We start from the raw sequence: 13,941 nt of genomic DNA on the forward strand, positions 1-13,941 counted from the left end.
GTTTGTGTAAGGCCGGGTTCAGACAGTTGCCGCAACTGTCATTAATAACTTTAAAGAATGACGCCATTTCACGTCTCAGCCAACCGAACTGCGTGACATGGCATTTTTTACGTCCATAGATCACGATACGGGTTTTGCGTTGGCAATCTGAACATAGCCTTACACACAAACCCAATCCGCTCTACCACTAAGTACTCCGGACAGGTTCCATTGGGCCGTTTAACGTCCGCGCTTAAATCTCGCACCAGCACAACGGACATGTCATCCATCAGTACGGACACGAAACCTATAGCTGCGCGTGCACGCCTTCCCTCCTCTCTCCCACTATTCTTTACTACAAACGTGGGCACGCATAAACCAGCAACCGGTCATGTGTGCGTGCTTACAAGTGACAGACGCCGTCGAAAATATCCCCTGAAAGCCCTTTGAAGAAGTGCTATTGGCTCACGCCGGCGTTCCAAGCGGGCAATTTGGTGTATATCCGGGAGGGATTTGCCGCTACTCCATGAGCAGAACTTCAGGTGGTAATGGCGGTGCCAGCAGCTTTCCGTTGTTTTTCACCCATTCGCGCTTGTGCTTGGGACAACACTTCGATTCTTGCTCTTCTTCCTCCAAACGAACGGCATGCATCCGTCCCATAACGATTTAAAACCTGGAGGCCCTTGAGCTCCATCCTAGCGTACAAACATCGTTTTCCTTCTACCTTGTATGCACCTTAGTGTTTGTGTAAGATGTCGGTGTAACACATCAACCCGCACCCGAAGCACTCGATTGAGGAGGACAGCCGACTAACCGCATTGAGCAATGTAATTTCGACATCTAAATACCAGCACAACCGGCATTTAATCGGTAGCGGCACGAAGCCTAGCTGTGCGTGCACGCCCCCTTTTTCCACCCGCAAACCGCGCACGCATAAACCGGCAAGCGGTGACTGCGCATACCTAGGCTGAAAGACACCGGCGAAAATGTCGTTTGGAAGGCCTTCCAAGCTGAAACAGAAATATGAGCTCATGATGGCGTTAGAACTGGGGAAGTTTTTCCTATACCGGAAGGGATTCACAGCTACTTCGCGAAGTGAATTTGAGTGGAAACGGCGACGGTAGGTTTCGGTAGTTTTAGGGGGCAGCCCTTTGGCAGCCGTTACCTGGGCTTCGCGGGAGCGACGTCTGTTTATGTCCGCGTAACCGAGTGAGCGAAAGCAGCAGCGACGACCGAAACGGAGAGGATCGTCTAGCGAAGGGTGAAGTGGAGTACGACACGTGCGGCTATGTCCTCATCTCTCTCACTGGCTTTTCCTCGCACGTTTCATGTGTCGCCACCAAGGAGCGCCCTCCCCCTGACACTTTCCCGAGACGCTGTTCCATTCTCCACTAATCCAAACCACGTGACGTTTGCGTGGGAGGTTGAAACACGAAATGCAACAACATGCTGGCTGCTCCCTTGCGCGAGGCTAATCACAGCCACGTGACATTTGCGCGGGATGTTTAACATGATTTACAACATGCTGGCCGGTGGGGGCGGCGCACGGCGACGTAACGGCAGAGTAGCGCACGCCGCCGTACGTTCGCTGATCACGTGAACACTTACTGAGACGCAACAGAAATGTGCCGTGACTGAAAAGACTGCAGCTCGCGCTGCGCAGAAATTTTATATTAGGGATTGTAGTAATCGGCAGTGAATTTTTTTACGCCCATCCATGCTTCTGTTTATTTTTCGCGATCATCTGCTAACCGCATACCGCCGTTTAGCTGCCGACTGCGCAACTTGGCAAAGGGGCATCGGTGGAGGCGAGGGGAAAATAATTGTGAAAGAGGAGTCAGCGGTGGTGAGGAGGAGCCCCGGAGCGGTGCCGAGTAAGTCTATGACACCGGAATGAAAACTAGGGGGGTTAGACATATACTGCTTTGCAGTAAAAACTGCCGACAGACGGTTGCTAATTGTCGCACGTTTACGATGCTTGGCTAGATTATTTAGCGCCATGCAACCTGTCTTTGATCTGCAAATAGTTATATGCTCCTTTTTTGCGTTTGGCACTCAAAGGCATAAAAAATATTTGCAAACTCAGCAAGTTTTGCTCAAGGCTTGCCAACAACAAAAAAAACAAGGAACATGTTCACACTATTTAGTAGGGACTTGTTAAATTTATTTTAGTTTATGGCAGTACAGGAAGCCCTTCCAGACCGGAACAACACAAATTGTCAGAGTGCCGGCATTGTGATTTTTATTGGAAGACAAAGCGCAGAAACAGTTCTAGAAGCGTGACGAGCGTAATAAAATCTCTGTAAGGAATTTCTGCGGTAATATGACAGTAAATGTGAATGATGCCTTCACTTCTGCGGTCTACTAGCGGTGCACGTAAGGTTACGCGAAAAAAAAAAGTTTACAGCTGACGGTGCCAAATACCTTCACGTTCTATAAAAACTACTCAACATTATTGCCAGTTGTACGATACGTGACGTCAAATTCGAAAATAACACGACGAATGTTGCTGCTTTACGGCCGAACGGGGAACCACTTCTGTTGGTTCCCCGTTGGTCAAGCGGTCTGGAGCGTGTTCTCGCGCCCATACTGCTGAAGCGGTGCGGGTTCGAATTCCACCTGGGTCATTGTACTTTCTTTTAAACCAAAGTATTAATTTTTATACGTATGTGCATACACTCCTTTTCATATCCAACACACAAGAGGAACGGAGAAGACAGGAATTTAAAAAACTGGGACCGCTTGCCGCGGGCGCAGTGCCAGTTTGCAGCGTCTGCAGCTCGTGCCGAGAACGAAGTTGACACAGTTCAAGAGTCTTTAACAAATACAATTAATATTTGATCAGGGATTGTAAAGGGAATGCCCTGGTACCTTATTACTTCTTCCCAGAAAAAAAAATCTCGACAAATTTTAATTACTAGGTATGGTTGATTAATGAAAAACATATTTGGTGAGAACGCTCACTAAGGAAAAACGGAACGAAAAGCCGTGACATGTACAGGCGGCAGTAAAACGGTAGCCATGGTGCATTGAAGTCTACAGGTGAAATTTTCCCTTGAAGGAAATGGTTTGCACATTTTTTGTCCAGGCATTAAAGGGAGCCTGCAACACATTTTCCAACTTTTTCTTTTTTTTGAAATCTTAAGTGCTTGCAGAACGCAGTCACCCAACACACCCAGTACCTAGATTAGGGGGTCGCAAAGTACCTCAGCCAAAAGTTACTGCTCTATGCCCATCAGATAACTTCGAAACTCGCTCAAAAGACTTTGTTCTCTTTCCCGGTCTTGACGTTCTTCTACGGCCCGAATTACGTCACCGAGGCCATGTAGCGGCTGTTGGCCGGTTTCCCTTCAGTTGCAGCAATGAACGCTTTTCGATAGCAACTTTAAAAATAAAGCCACAAAACAAAGCAGAAACGGAAGGCGTATCTGGTGCGACGAGCCAATCACGCGAGGCCGCTCTGTGCTGGAGATAACTGCAGCTTTCGCGGTGCTTCCAGACGCGAAGGAAAGAGTGAAAGCTTTTATCAAAAGTGTTGAAGGTCCCTTTAAGAACACCCCTCTTTGCGCGTACGTTTTACGGAAAATGCGTATAAGGTGGGCGCGAAGTAGACGGGAAACCGCGCGATAAGCTTTACAGAAGTGCGGCGATGATTGTTTTTATTTTGTTTTTTGTTTGTTTTTATTTCGTCTTTTGTTTTGTTTCGGATCTTGTCGGCGAACCTGGTGCGCATTTTGCGACGAAGCTGCTACAAGGATATCTGCCGCGGCTGGTGCTAAGAGGCGGCTACGGAGGCTGAGGGAAAGTCAGGAGCGCAGCCGCCCCTCTCTGTTTCTCGGGCGCCGACTATCTCGTGCGGCGCGTCCTCTGCTCCTTTGTGATGTTCCGGGACGTTCGGCCGGTGTACTCGCTTTAATTTCGATTTCGGGCTCTATTTTTACTGTGGAATACGTTAAACGTAACCTCAATTTCATTTACAGGTTATACCGGATGACTCAAAACATTGGGTTGAAATGCGGCTGCCGGACGTAATTTTTTTGAAATTTTCATTTTGGGTTACGCCGGATGTAATAAAAAAAAACTGGCTTAAAGTTCCGTCGGACGTAACTTTAGTTTTCAATTTTGGAATCCGCCGGGCGTAACTGTAGACACTGGTTTAAAGTTCCGTCGGACGTAACTCTAGAGACTGCGAAAAAAAGCCGACTCTCGTGAAATTGGTCTATACTGACGTTATGTCCAACCGGGTCCCCGACTGGCCGGCTATCCATTATGTCACCCTGTTAGATTACCCACAGTTGCTCGATCACCAACTGTCGTGGCCTTGGTTCACGGATAGTAATACTATAGCACACTTAGCAACACGTAGGTTCGTTTTTTGGCCGAGCGGTAGCACTTCGACACGCCATTCGGTAGAGGGCCGCACCCTCTTCTAACTTTTAACGCGGAAGAAAACACAACGGGGAAAGACACCAAAAAAGGGAGCTATACGGGGCCAAACCTTACACTTCCTTCGTCTCGTGGGAAAGTTAACATAAGCCGAATGAACAGTTGCATCAACGATAGAGCAAGGGGCTTGCTACAGTGGCTCAATCACTAAGTCAGCGCACAACTAAGTTCGAGGTCACGCGTTTTGTTCCAGCCATCACAGCTGTTTTTAAAGCAAAGTTTTACTACTTTCGTCCGGCGATTTCGTGGAGGATGCGCAAATGACCTTTTGACCGGAGACCCACCCCCGGCGACACACCCCTCGAAGCGCATTCGCCGAAGTGATTCGCCGGGCCCGCTGTTGGCGCCTGCGGGCGCCGACAGCGGTCGCCACCGCCGCTGCGGCCGAGGCAGCCAACCACCCCCGCAGCCTCCCACGCATGCGGCGCTGGGTCGTTTCGGGCAACGTGACTCGTCTAGCGCCCGGCGAAGAGAACGGTGCGTTCGCCATTATTGAACGCCGCGTTCTCCCGGCCTCCTCCTGTGAGAGTTGCACGGAACCGAACGGCTTTCAGACATGGTCGGCAATACAGCTAAACCAAAGGTATAACCAAGCGAAACCAAGACTCAAGCACACCAAGCCAAGCTTTTGCTTTGCATAGCCAAGGTTGGCTGAGCTAAGCCGCACCCATATTTTCTGACGGAGCTGGAAAAAAATTCCGCCCACAGTGTTTCACGATTTCGGCGCATGCTAAAGGCCCGTTCACACTTGCGACGCGACAAAGCGACGAAGGCGAAAGCGATCGCCACCCTTGCTGTTCACACTTGCACGCGACATCGAGCGACGGGCGACGACTATTTTTTGCTTTTCTTGTTATTGTCTCGCGCTCGGACTGAGACTTCCCGGGAGCTTCGCCGCTTGTGGCAACGTTTTTAGATTAGGTCGTTGGCTTGTGGAGACACAGCATCCGGGTGCTTTGGCAGGATATGACGTCAGGAAGTCTCGCCTCTTGCTTCCGCTTCAAAAGCGACGGCGCGACGGAGGCGACAAAATTTGGCCGAGACCGATCGCTTTCGTCGCGCGACGAAAGCGATAAAAGGCGGCGAAAGCGACAGAAATTTCCGCCGCTTTCATCGCTTTCGCTCGCTTTCGTCGCTAGTGTGAACAGGCCTTAAGGATCCCTAAGCGGTCTACATTAATCCGCAGCTGCTTTGTCCAGGCGTAACTCCGGTGCGTAAAACCTAATTTAACTGCTTTGATAACAAAATGCGGCACAGTGGGGCTAACATTGAAAGAGGAGCGAAGCTGCCTGCTCATGGCCGCGGGCGTGCATGCCCTTTTCTGGAGAAGTAGGCGTTTTCTGCAGGGGAGGCTATTGAAATGAAAAGCCTGGCGATTGTGCAAGCGCACCACACATCTTACTGAAACGTAACGAGAGTTTGCATTGTTTCACAAGTTTTTGTGTATGTCGGTGCTTGCATTGTACGTCTAGGGAAACCAATTTCATTCATTAAACGCAGCCGTAAGTGTGCGTCCGCACTTTCTACTGTATTTCAGCGATGATTTTTGAATTGGCTCAATACGTCGACATACGCCCACGAACGGGTGCATCAAAGACCAGCCCAGTTTGCACAGTGACACACCCCACAAAACACAAAAAAAATGGAAAGGAAAAGCTTCTGGCCGTGCTTCCACCCAGCGTTGGGGTATGCTCTTGCGTTCAAGGCAGGTCACGCTACACTGAACGGCGAACGCGACAGTCACGGCGAGGCGCTTGTGCGCTAACCACGTATCCCATCGACCACCCGTATCCCAGACCGCTGTATACTTGCCCGGAATGTTGCTTGACTTCTCGCCGATCTGAAAGCACTGGGCCCCGATTCCATCCGAGTAGTTCCGTTGCCTGGGTGCTGTTCGCCATTGTGGTATGCCGCGAGACACAACAAACCACCAACAAACGGAACACCTGCGGCGCGCTCAGCAATTGTGTTTACGAGACTACGAAGATCATCCTGGGCTGCCAGGTGCACAATAACTCAAATGACATAAATGCCGGTGTGCGTGCGTCACTAAAGGATGTGGGGGCCAAGCTCCAATCGGGGCGAGGAGGCGCTAGCGACGTCCTCCTCCTTGGTGGGGCGAGGGCGATCCTCGCGCGCCTCCCTCCTCTCCCTACGAGGCGACGCGGGAGGCGCGCAGGAGACTCCCCGGGGAGACCGCCCTTGGGACGCGCAGCGATCGCACGGTACCTTTCGGCCACTTTTGGCTTTTTCTTGCATTGGCCGTTGTTTCCCACTTCCGTGGGCCACTGCACCCACCATGTCGATTTGCGCATGCCTTCATTTGCGTCAGTGCGTTTATCTAAGAGGTCCGCAAGGTGTCGGCACCCTTCGCCAGACAGTTTCGGGCCCTTTCCTCCTACCTCCCCCGCCCCCCCCCCCTCAAAGCCTCATCGCATCATCGCAAGTCTCCGCGGGCATATTCCACTCCTTGGTGGTTTGCTCCCGCGTCCGCGCTGTGATGGCTTGCGCCGTCTAAGGTCAGCGGACGAGCGCCGATGCCGCTTGGTCGAGTCCAGTGGCTTGAAATGTGTAGCGGCCACAAGGAGCCCCCTTCCCCTATGTCAGCGAGCGTTGCGGCCGGCCAGCGACTGCGGACGCTAACTGCTGCCCGACTACGGGCTGTGCACACGCTGGCGTAGTGCGTAGTGCAGTGTAGCGTTTGTATCGGGGTTGTCCGCGTAATAAACCCCCTGTACTATAAAAGCTGTGAAGTGACTGACAACGCACACACGCGGCGAGAGTCGTGGCTCGCTCTTGAACCCGTTGTGGGCAGAGACTCTCGGCAGGGCAGTTCGGTGCTGCGCGAGAGCAGTGAGAATTACGACGGCGCGTCATTCTATTTTATTCTATTCCTTAATGGCAAGGATTAAGGATAGGATATGCCCACAAGAGGAGGCGATATTTCGACACACCCAGCACGAGCCGATCTGCGCACGGCTGAAGAAAAGGCCGCACAGCGGCCAACCGCGTACGTTATCTTCGGGGCTTAAATAACCTCTCTGTTAGTCATTTTTCTTCTTCAGATCGTCTGTGTGTTCGTAGGGTTAGCGCACTCTTCGAGACACCTGGCGACATGGGCGCGCGCTGACGTCTTTTGTGCTGCCGCTGTTAAGACCAGCACTGCTATGGAAAGTCGCCCAGGCGAAATGTCGCCGATGCCGCCCTTCATTTCGACGCTGACGGATGAAGGGGTTCCAACCTGACCCCCCGTAACTGTGTGGACGCCGACCGCTCCAGACGAGCATTGGAGGGCCCTCCATGCATGCGACGATTGAGTTCATTTTTGTCTTAAAGGACCCATGAAGAGAAAATACAACTTCTTTTAATTTGAAAGAACTAAGATTCAGTATCTCGCTCAGTTCCATTAGAGCCACAAAAGATGTTTTTTAACGAAAAAACAGCAAGAAGTATTTAAAAATTTCAAATTTTGCGCCACAGTGACGTGTTATGAGCAAGAATGACGTCATACGGGCCAACAATAAAATATAATTTTCAGTGAGTTAACTGTGATGCGGTCAAATTGAACTAGAGGCCCCATTACAGACGTCCAGTCATGTGTCGTCGCGACAGGTCAGTTAGGCGGCCGCCAATCGCACAAACAAGGTTCCGTGACGTCATAGAAAAGTTGCGGGAAATTGGCTAGGGGGTCGCGACTGCTTCACACGTTTTCTTTGAATATCTCCGTTATTTGTTCGAAGATTGCGATGATATTGGTATCATTGTTATCGGGACTAAGCAGTCTTTCTAATAAACCCAACTTGTATTTTGTTTTCATGGCTCCTTTAAGCCTCCCGTCGCGAGGGGGCATTTCAGTGCAGGCGCTCGACACGAGGAACGTTTATGTCTCCGACTGGACCTTCCTCGCTGTGCGCGCGTGGATGGTGTTCCAAATCGGTCGTTACGAGCGGTTGCTTGCTCGGGAGAGTGTGGCATTAGTGTCACTAGGGGCCCTATTCTCGACTGCATAAATTCATGGTGAATGCGCCAGGTTTTTTTTTTTTTTTTTTTTTTTTGCGTAAGCAAAGCGTAAGCAACTAGTGACGTGATGAACGTATAGCTATGACGACATGCGGCATAATTTGACATCTAGCTTATAAAGACAACAACCAACCAAGACCACAACCAAGAGAGAAATGAGGCAAACTTCAGAAGTGGTGCCAGTAAACGTCATGAAACGTCAAAATGACGAAGGCCAACACAAACGCTTTGTCAACCGGGAGCACGGGACCAAAAGTGAGAGCCAATCAGACAAAGACTCCGGATAATTCACAGTTCACGGTGAGTTTACGACGTCGAGAACATTGCCCTAGATAAGGTATCAACGTACCGCTTCTGATGTACGCTAGTCAGCAACGGCGGCTATTTTGACGTTTATCTGTGTTGCGAGATTGCCGCTTCTATACGGCATCGCCGCTAACTTCGACCGGGTCGTTTGTTTATAACACAGCAGAAGATGCAGCGAAACGGCATCTTCGGATGCACTTCTGCTGCTGAAATGCTGTTACACGCGTTATCTATGATTTGTGTTTAGAATGATGCCAGTCGCACGCAGCCGTGGAGCAGGGAGGACAAGCTAAGGCTTCCACAGTTGACCGACTAAAACGCACAAAAAACAAAATGGCGGCGCCCATGAACCGTCGCAGTGTAAAAAATGTCACGTGATACGAACTGACCAATGATCACGGTGGTGGCAAGAAACAATAGAAGAAAAGAATGCCGATACTCTGTAACATGGCCCTATTCTCAACGCACTAAATTCACCGCGAACTGTGAATTCGCCGGAAGTATTTTTTGGTTGGCTTTCAATTTCGGTCACGTGCTTTTGGTTGACAAAGCGGTTGTGTGTGCTTTCGCCAGTATTGCGTTTCATGACGTTTACTAGCCGCACTTTTAAAGTTTGCCTTATTTCTCTCTGCTTAAAGCGCATAATTCTTGGCGGACAGTGAAAAACTAGATGAAATGCAGCGGACACGACAACTTAGACTTGTTCGTGCTATTCAACAACAATACGGCTTCTATGGCATGCCCTCTCTGTGATTGGCTGAGAAGACGTGACGTGATTTATATAATTGAATAGTTAAGAACAATTTAAAAACCGGTGCCTCTTGTTTATTTTAAAAATGAAAAAAATTACCGCTTTGTCTTTAGCTTAAACTTCAGTGCAACGGAACTTATCAATGCACACTTCTATGCACGGAGTCTAGAATGAGAGCTCTTCCTCGATGGTAATGGCGGTCGAGTCATCCAAATATGCTGACGTCGTCGGTTCGTTGGAAGCTTTGTAGGCGTCAGCAGTGCCAATTAGACGAACTGCTTCTTCTGAAAGTTCGTAGTCAGAACACGTCTTCACGTCTTTTGAAAACGTCAAAACAGATGACAGCGCTTTCTTCTGTCTTTTTTGTATGTGTGTGTGTCCGTGTCAAATCACAAGATGTTCAAGAGCCACTTCCAACTAGTCCAACTGTCGATCTTCAACTAATACAACTAGTCCAACTAGTCCGACTGCGTTGGCGCATATCCAAAACACAATAGTCTCTTTCCAGAGGTCTGGAGGTCATCTTACCAGTTCTGTTAATCTGAGTGTGCTTACACGGGGCACACACAAAAACATTGGGAGAGGTACATAACAATGCATACAGACGCTGGCTTGAGCAATACACTTGGGAAGTATTTCTTGTACGTGTAATATGCTATGCCACTTTATTCACGGTTAATTTCAATAAAGCAGTCACCTCCCTTTCACTTGCATGATTTTAAAGCGAAGATTTAGTGTTCTGCCTTATGACGTCTGTAACGCGAAAACGGCCTGCATGAGAGCCAACTTTCCCTGCCGATGATGATGAATGATAGTGGTTGAAGTGAAAGAAAAAAAAAGCGCTTCGGTGGCCGGTATCAAACCTGGGTCCCTCGCATTATAAAGAAGGCGTATATCCGATTCCTTCATTTCGACATGATCGAAACACAGTAAAAACTCAGACAATCAAAGAATCCGTCACGGGAAAGCTTTGCGTTCAACCATCGTCGTAGTTAGACGGGAAGGTGCACGATTTTTTTTTTACTGTACCGGCCACTTTTAGCCCTACGTTGCAGTCAGACGTTTGCTACAGAGCACTCGTGTATATCCCCTAAATACTGCTACACGGTCATATTTAGTTCTGTATAGCTACAAAACCACAAAAATAGTGCAACATGTTTTTAGAGCATGTGATAGAGAACAACTTTGGCTTCTATTTGTGGATATGTAAAATAATCGAAGATGACCTTTCTTTATATCGGCTTTCAAAGTTGACAAAAAACCGCAACAGACCTGCAATGCACCGCCTTTTTTATAATGAACCACTTTTTCTACATAAACTAAGGTTGGCACGAAGAATGAAAAAGGACGGGAAGATATTACTCAAAAAAGTCAACTTCCTAGCTTGTCTGGATGCAGAGAAACAGGGCCCGAAATTTAGGCAATTTGTGAAAAAGTGTCAACTTTGTAATTTTTGATTAAAAGGAATTTTACTTGAAAATATAAAATAAGCATGCGAATTCGTTTGGCAGTGTGCAAGACCTCCGCAGACAAAAACCCTGCGACAGTAGCTGCAATACTTTGTGGTTTACAGCGGTTAACGTTTCAAATTTCGCGCGACTTGTGCGAAGTACCTGCCATCCGAGCCGGTTTTGGGAACTTTTTTTGGGTAGGCAATTTTTTTTCTTCGGGAAACTAACTTCAGATATGTTTTCCCCAGCGCACAAGGGGCTCTATATAAAGTTTTAGTCAAAATTAAAGATGTCTACCGCACACACCTGTCTCATCTCTCGTTAAAACACCCTGAATATAGCACCACTCACGGTTTGCGAAGACTAAAACTGCGAGTTGACTCGCTTATCGCTTGAGTTGTGCAGCAACTCCTCAATAAGTTGTTTATAGCACTTTTTGAGTTTTCTATACCTCTATGAAAAGCGAGGTGTTCACGATAGCGCTAAAAGCGTTCAGAATACTGAGGGTATGGTTAAATACGGAAGTCGCTAACATTTTACTAAACTCTTAGGCAATTCAGCTAAAGAAGTCCCTGTCCGCTAAATTTGAAAAAATGGTCTGTAAAAAGGCGAAAAGTCTTTAAATCTGGCTTCAAAATCCCCAAAATGGCAGCACTGGAATCCGAACCCGCAATGCAGCGAACGGCCGAGCGGCCCTTCTGCGCCTTCGCGGGCCAGACACGGCTGTTCGCGCACCTCCGACTCAGAATGCTGTCCAACCGATCGTCAAATTTTCAAAGACGCAAATCGGGAACGAAGAACGAACCCATGCGACCATTTCTCGCGCAATACGTAAACGCATCTACGAACGATCTAAATGCATACCGATGCGTGGTTTATGAGATAAGGGTATACTGTTGTACTCCTCCTTCAAGATCGATGTGTGTATTGTCTTATCTAGAAGCGTCCCTTTTTAACGATTTGCAAGTAACCGGTTTGACACAATCATGGAAGCCCGCTTTCAGGAACGTGCCGCATGTCCAGAGATTTTATCAGAGCTTTCCGCTGGACCAACCGGTCTGGGAGGAAATGCATTAGTTTTTGTCACAGGACGCCATCGGTCCCAGAATGCTGTCGCTTTAACAGTTCTTACATCTGATCGCGTAAAAACGCTGTTTCCTTGACGGTGATACGCTTTTGGTACGATGCGAAACCACTAACGGGCTACGTTAGCTTGGCTTTCTTTTAAGTAGAACCGCTTTGAAAGGCGAAATAAACCTAGCTGTGCTGGCGCGCGCAGTAAAAAGAAAAGCAGTTCCGCCGGGTATGGAATCTGCTGAAGGGAATGGCATTCCAATTGTATGAGAGGGAACACACTTGACAGCCAGTGCATAAAAGCTGGCTGCAAAGAACCCCTGTGGTTTTAAAAACACAACAGGAAAAGCACATGGTCAGCAGATGCCTGCCTGCGAACCGTAAGCGGATGGAGGAAGGAAAATAAGGAAGTGTTTAACAGATATTAGCGAGTTCAAATACTCTGGTGAAAATATCTTGGTAGGAGATGCGAACGCGCACGCAGAAGATTTGGATGAGTACACTGATCAGAATGGCTGTCTTGTGCTCTAGATCTATGTGCGGAAAACCGGCTCGCAATGTAGGAGCAGAAAGCAAATGTGACGTACAGATGACGTGGGAAAGGAGGTATAGACAGTCCAGCACACACTAGTCTCACAAACAGTACATTAAAGGTTGCAAGGAATTAAGATGCAACAGCTTCGGAGCACTTCTCCGTTGCAGCTCGGGCGAAATTAGAAATAGGTGCTCTGGCGTGAACTGATCTGAACAATGAGCAGTAGAAGGTCATTGGTAGCATGGTGTAAGACGAAACAAATAGGCCCCCAGGAAAAACTTAGATTATGAAGAAGTAACCGGCTTCGTGAAAAAAATATGTGAGAGGAAACCGAGAATTTGATGGAATAAGGACATAAAAGAGGCAAATTATGAGCGAAAAAAAAAAAAACTCGAGAGAATATGAAGAGGCAAGGAGAGCAGGTATGGGATCGAGTCGAAAGAACGACAGAAATGTGACAGCTTTCGGGAGGAAAAATTAGAAGCGCGAAAAATGGTGCGACAATCAAACAAACCAAAATCAAACAAAAAATACATGTTAAAAGGACAAGAACGCATCCAGGAAGTTCTGAAACCACGCAAAATATTTCGGCTCAAGGAACGGCATTCATCGAAAGTTCTTAGTGGATGACGAAGGGACACGTTCATAAGATAAGCAAGCATTAGTGCATATTCACCAAGTGACTAGTGACGAGCTCAGAGAAATAGAAGAAGCGATATGCCCACCCACCATGGCTATAGCGCCACAGAAGACTGACGAAAGAGAATACATTTGAGAAATCTTGTCTGCAAGAGAGCGGAGGAAAAGGCTGCGCCCCCGACAACAGTGTCGGGATGGAACACCAGTACAGCTTATGAAACTGCTTGGGTTAAAAAGTTAGGCATCATTGATTACGGCAGCAGACTTGGGACACAATAACGTTAGGGACATTCGATTAGGACACTAGATCAATGATTAGGGCACTATATTTGGGACACAAGAACATTAGGGACACAAAGTTAGGACACTAGATCATTGATTAAGGCACTGGATTAGATAGACAACGGAATACCAATTTAGCTTATAAAACTGCTTGGACAGAAAGCAAGGCCTCATTTATTAAGGCAGATGACGCAACTAAAAACCAAACGAGACCGGATGATTGGCTCCAAAGAAAAGTAAAGTAACAAAGCCAGTGCCCATTCATACAGACCACTTACAGTAACATCAGAGATGTATAGATTCGTAATGCAGGCAAAAAGATAAGCTATTCAAGCATTGTGGCAGAACAGGAAATCCTTCGGGTACTGCAGAATGAATTTAGACAACGTAGCCGCATGGATGACAATTTGTTTGGGCCAACGCAATGCATTGTAATTTCGACGACTGAGGGCAGATCA

General features: G+C 48.0%; 2 protein-coding genes across 7 annotated transcripts in view; both read right to left on the reverse strand.

Annotated features, from left to right (window-relative positions):
* The window catches only part of LOC144178197 (alpha-tocopherol transfer protein-like), a 365,130-nt gene that overhangs the window by 249,705 nt on the left and 101,484 nt on the right, over nucleotides 1-13,941 (reverse strand). The gene's annotated exons all lie outside the window — the stretch shown is intronic.
* The window catches only part of LOC144178195 (uncharacterized), a 132,858-nt gene that overhangs the window by 25,382 nt on the left and 93,535 nt on the right, over nucleotides 1-13,941 (reverse strand). Inside the window, exon 1 of one of the 5 annotated variants that reach the window (XM_077705837.1) lies at nucleotides 6,238-6,385. The exons of the other annotated variants lie outside the window; for them this stretch is intronic. Within the exon in view, the coding sequence (XP_077561963.1) occupies nucleotides 6,238-6,326 (89 nt within the window). The 5' untranslated portion in view covers nucleotides 6,327-6,385. Of the gene's footprint in view, nucleotides 1-6,237; nucleotides 6,386-13,941 lie in introns of those variants that run through there. 5 annotated transcript variants of the gene reach the window in all.

Source organism: Haemaphysalis longicornis, unplaced genomic scaffold (genome assembly GCF_048455015.1).
Source record: "Haemaphysalis longicornis isolate Haplotype H1 unplaced genomic scaffold, Haemaphysalis longicornis Haplotype H1 scaffold_4, whole genome shotgun sequence".
Classification (NCBI taxonomy): domain Eukaryota; kingdom Metazoa; phylum Arthropoda; class Arachnida; order Ixodida; family Ixodidae; genus Haemaphysalis; species Haemaphysalis longicornis.